General features: G+C 47.0%; 1 protein-coding gene across 1 annotated transcript in view; it reads left to right on the top strand.

The window, feature by feature from the left end:
• Positions 1-4,217, top strand: part of LOC125487276 (myosin-7B-like) — an 11,626-nt gene that overhangs the window by 1,855 nt on the left and 5,554 nt on the right. The window contains exons 2-4 of the mRNA XM_048618130.1: positions 737-800; positions 2,295-2,393; positions 3,400-3,503. Of these exons, the coding sequence (XP_048474087.1) occupies positions 737-800; positions 2,295-2,393; positions 3,400-3,503 (267 nt within the window). The remainder of the gene's footprint in view (positions 1-736; positions 801-2,294; positions 2,394-3,399; positions 3,504-4,217) is intronic.

Here is a 4,217-nt window from a genome sequence, read left to right as displayed (position 1 = left end):
AGAAGAGTCTAGGCCCGAAACGTCAGCCTTCCTGCTCCTCTGATGCTACTTGGCCTGCTGTGTTCATCCAGCTCTACACCTTGTTATCTCAAATGTTACCAGCATCTCTGTCTGCACTAAAGCTACAAGCCCCCCAAAGGAGGTGGGTTGGAATTGAGTTGCAGATCAGCCACGTTCGATTTGAAGGAAGGATGAGATTTATAGGGTTGAACAGCCTCCTCCTCTCCCTGTGCAGAGTCTTAGTCTGTCAGCCTGGGCCATGCTGGGCACAGAGACAGAATGCTCAGCAGCTCCATTAACTCACTGCATCTTAACATCAGAGATAACAAGGTGTAGAGCTGGATGAACACAGCAGGCCAAGCAGCATCAGAGGAGCAGGAAGGCTGATGTTTCGGGCCTAGATCCTTCTTGAGAGACAATACAATGGTACTTTAGGGGGAGTACAGGAGCAGAGGGACAACCAGAGTTCATACGTGTGATACTCTAAAGGTAACCAGGCAAGTTGAAACGGTTGAAACGACCCTTTCTGAAGAAGGGTCTAGGCCCGAAATGTCAGCCTTCCTGCTCCTCTGATGCTGCTTGGCCTGCTGTGTTCATCCAGCTCTACACCTTGTTATCTCAGATTCTCCAGCATCTGCAGTTCCTACTATCTCTGAAACAGCATCTTAACATCATCCTATTTTGCTTATCTTGAGGAACAGCAAAACCTATTTTCAAATATCTACCTTGGTTTCAGGGCAAATACATACGGATCCATTTTGGACACACAGGCAAGCTCTCTTCTGCTGATATCGACACCTGTACGTACACACGATGATCTGCCTTGGGGTTTTGTTGGGATGTGGTGTGGGCGTCCCTGGCTGAGCTAGCACTTATCGCCCGTCCCTAATTAACCCCCTTTGGAAGGTGGTGGTGAGCTGCCCTCTTGAAACGCTGCAGTCACAGAATCATAGAATCCCTACAGTCTAGGCCCATTGAGTCCAAACTAACCCACTGAAGAACATCACTCCCAGACCCAGCATATCCCTGTAACCCTGCATTTCCCCATGGCTAACCCATCTGGCCTGCACATCCCTGAACACTATGGGCAATTGAGCATGGCCAATCCACCCTAACCTGCACGTCTTTGGACTGTGGGAGGAAACCGGAGCACCCGGAGGAAACCCACGCAGACACGGGGAGAATGTGCAAACTCCACACAGACAGTCACCCGAGGGTGGAATCGAACCCAGGTCCCTGGTGCTGTGAGCCACTGTGCCATCCACATACTACAGCTTCACCTACAATATCTTTAGAGAGGAATATCCAGGATTTTGACCCAGTGTCACTGAAGGCACGGCGATATATTTCCATGATGTGGAGGTGCCGGTGTTGGACTGGGGTGGACAAAGTCACAAGCCACATGATACCAGGTTATAGTCCAACAGGTTTATTAGAAATCACAAGCTTTCGGAGCACTGCTCCTCTATCAGGTGAAGTAGCTAACCTGACAAAGCACCCGCACTCCAACAGTTTGTGATTTCAAATAAACCTGTTGGACTATAACTTAGTGTCGTGTAATTTCTGATATATTTCCAAGTCAGGATGGTGAGTGACTTGGAGGGGAGCTTGCACAGGGGTGGTGTTCCCATGTATCTGCTACCCTTGTCCTTCTCAATGGAAGTGGTCATGGGTTTGGAAGGTAGGTTCTACATTTGGAACCTAAACAGAAACTGCAACTCATTTGGAGCTTGTATAAAAATTGAAGTAGGAGGAAAGCTGATGAATGTGAGTTCTCAGAGCAGACAGGCTTGTTAGGTTGTAATGATATTGACAAGAGCGCTAAAGATCAGAAAGAACATTCCAAAGGTGGGTTGGTTTGAAATTGTTTGGGGAAATGGTGGGTATATGGTGTGAATCCTACACAATGAGAACTCTGATGATGTTTTGGAGAATGGGTGAAAACTGACCTCAATAAATTCAGGGGGAAAAGTTCGTCGTAGCAACTCTAAATGGGGGGCAGAGGAGAGAGAGTGTGAGAGTGAATGAGGGACTGAGGAGAGAGAGAGAGTGTGAGAGTGAATGAGGGACTGAGGAGAGAGAGAGTGTGAGAGTGAAGTGAGGGACTGAGGAGAGACAGAGTGTGAGAATGAAGTGAGGGACTGAGGAGAGACATAGTGTGAGAATGAAATGAGGGACAGAGGAGAGAGATTTTGTTTATGAACAGGGAGGGCTCTGAATCCCTGTTGTAGCATGTTAAAGTGTGGTGATCGATTTCTGCCAAGGTATTAATCAATATTTCTTTCTCTGTTCAGACTTGCTGGAAAAGTCACGTGTTGTATTCCAACAACCTGGTGAACGGAGTTATCACATTTATTATCAGATCCTGTCAGGCAAGAAAAAGGAACTTCAAGGTAAGGGACAGCATTAGAGAGCGATCAATAGATTTATGGTGTGGAAACCAGATATCTTTAGGAAAATGGGAGCTTCATATTCAATGCTGCCATGACCTTGACCTGTCCCGATCTCTATAACCTCCTCCATCCCTACAACAAGGGGAGGTGATGGCCGAGTGGTATTATTGCTGGACTATTAATCTCAAAACCCAGATAACATTCTGGGGACCCAGGTTCGAATCTCACCACAGCAGATGGTGGAATTTGAATTCGATAAAATGTTTGGAATTAAGAATCTAATGATGACCATAAATCCATTGTCAGTTGTTGGATAAAACCCATCTCGTTCACTAATGTCCTTTAGGGAAGGAGACTACCATCCTTACCTGGTCTATAATGTGACTCCAGACCCACAGCAATGTGGTTGACTCCTAACTGCCCTCTGGGCAATTAGGGATGGACAATAAATGCTGCCTAGCCAGCGATGCCCTCATCCCGTGAATGAATAAAAGAAAAAAACCCCTGGCTCCCTCATCTCCCAGCCCCTTCATGCACACTACTGGTCTCCATGTCCTTATGAATCTAGACCCTACGATCATCACAGATCGCCTCACAGGCTTGCTGCTCCTCCAAGGTGCTGCTTAAACCCCTTCTGTCTACCCAAACCTGATTCCCTTCTCTTTGGTTCAATGTCAACTTTTGTGAGACACACATCAGTGTATTAAGCGCAGCTTTCCCACACACTGGGCTTCACCAGTTACTGTCTCGGGTCAAAATGGCTCACAGCGCAAGGAGTTACATAGAAACATAGAAGATTGAAGCGGGGGAGGCCACTTGGCCCTTCGAGCCTGCTCCGCCAATCTTAACCATCATGGTTGATCGTGCAACTCAACAGCCTAATCCTGCTTTCTCCCCATAACCTTTGATCCCATTTGCCACAAGTGCTATATCTAGTTACTACTAACCTGAACAAGGGCTAGTTTATCATCACCAGAATCAAACTGAGTGCACCTTCTCGTTTCAGATATCCTGATGGTGTCTACCAACCCCCATGACTATCACTGCTGTTCACAAGGAGTAGTGACTGTGGACAAGCTTGACGATGGTGCTGAGTTAATGGCAACTGATGTGAGTGGTTCATATCCCATGTCTCACCCTCCCTTTAGAAATGGCGCTGCGGGAATAGAACATAGAACATAGAACAGTACAGCACAGTACAGGCCCTTCGGCCCACGATGTTGTGCCAAACTTTTACCCTAAACCTAAGGTCTATCTAACCTCCACCCCTACCTTATACTATCATCCATATGCCTATCTAATAGCCACTTAAATGCCCCTAATGAGGCTGACTCCACTACCCTCTCCAGCAATGCACTCCACGCCCCGACCACTCTCTGAGTAAAGAACCTACCTCTGATGTCTCCCCTGTATCTACCTCCACTCACTTTAAAACTATGCCCCCTCGTAATAGCTACCTCCACCCTAGGAAAAAGTCTCTGGCTGTCCACTCTATCTGTACCTCTGATCATTTTGTACACCTCTATCAAGTCAAAATGTCACAGGGCTAATCATCGCGAAGCCTGGTTTAATGCTCCTGGCCTCGCAGGTTCAAATCCCACCACTGCCGGACTTAAAATTTATTTTCACTCATTCATGAGGCATGGGTGTCGCTGGCCAAGCCCGCATTTATTACCCATCCCTAACTGCCCAGGGAGACAGGAATTAAATGAACAAACCTGGAATTAAAAGTTAGACTCAGCGATGGTGACTATTGAGTGTTTTAAACGCCCACTAATGAGAGAGTGTGAGAATGAAGTGAGGGACTGAGGAGAGAGAGAGTGT

This window comes from Rhincodon typus, chromosome 2 (assembly GCF_021869965.1).
Source record: "Rhincodon typus isolate 14 chromosome 2, sRhiTyp1.1, whole genome shotgun sequence".
NCBI classification, from domain to species: domain Eukaryota; kingdom Metazoa; phylum Chordata; class Chondrichthyes; order Orectolobiformes; family Rhincodontidae; genus Rhincodon; species Rhincodon typus.
The sequence above is the reverse complement of the archived record's forward strand: the minus strand, read 5'-3'. Positions and strand labels throughout refer to the sequence as shown.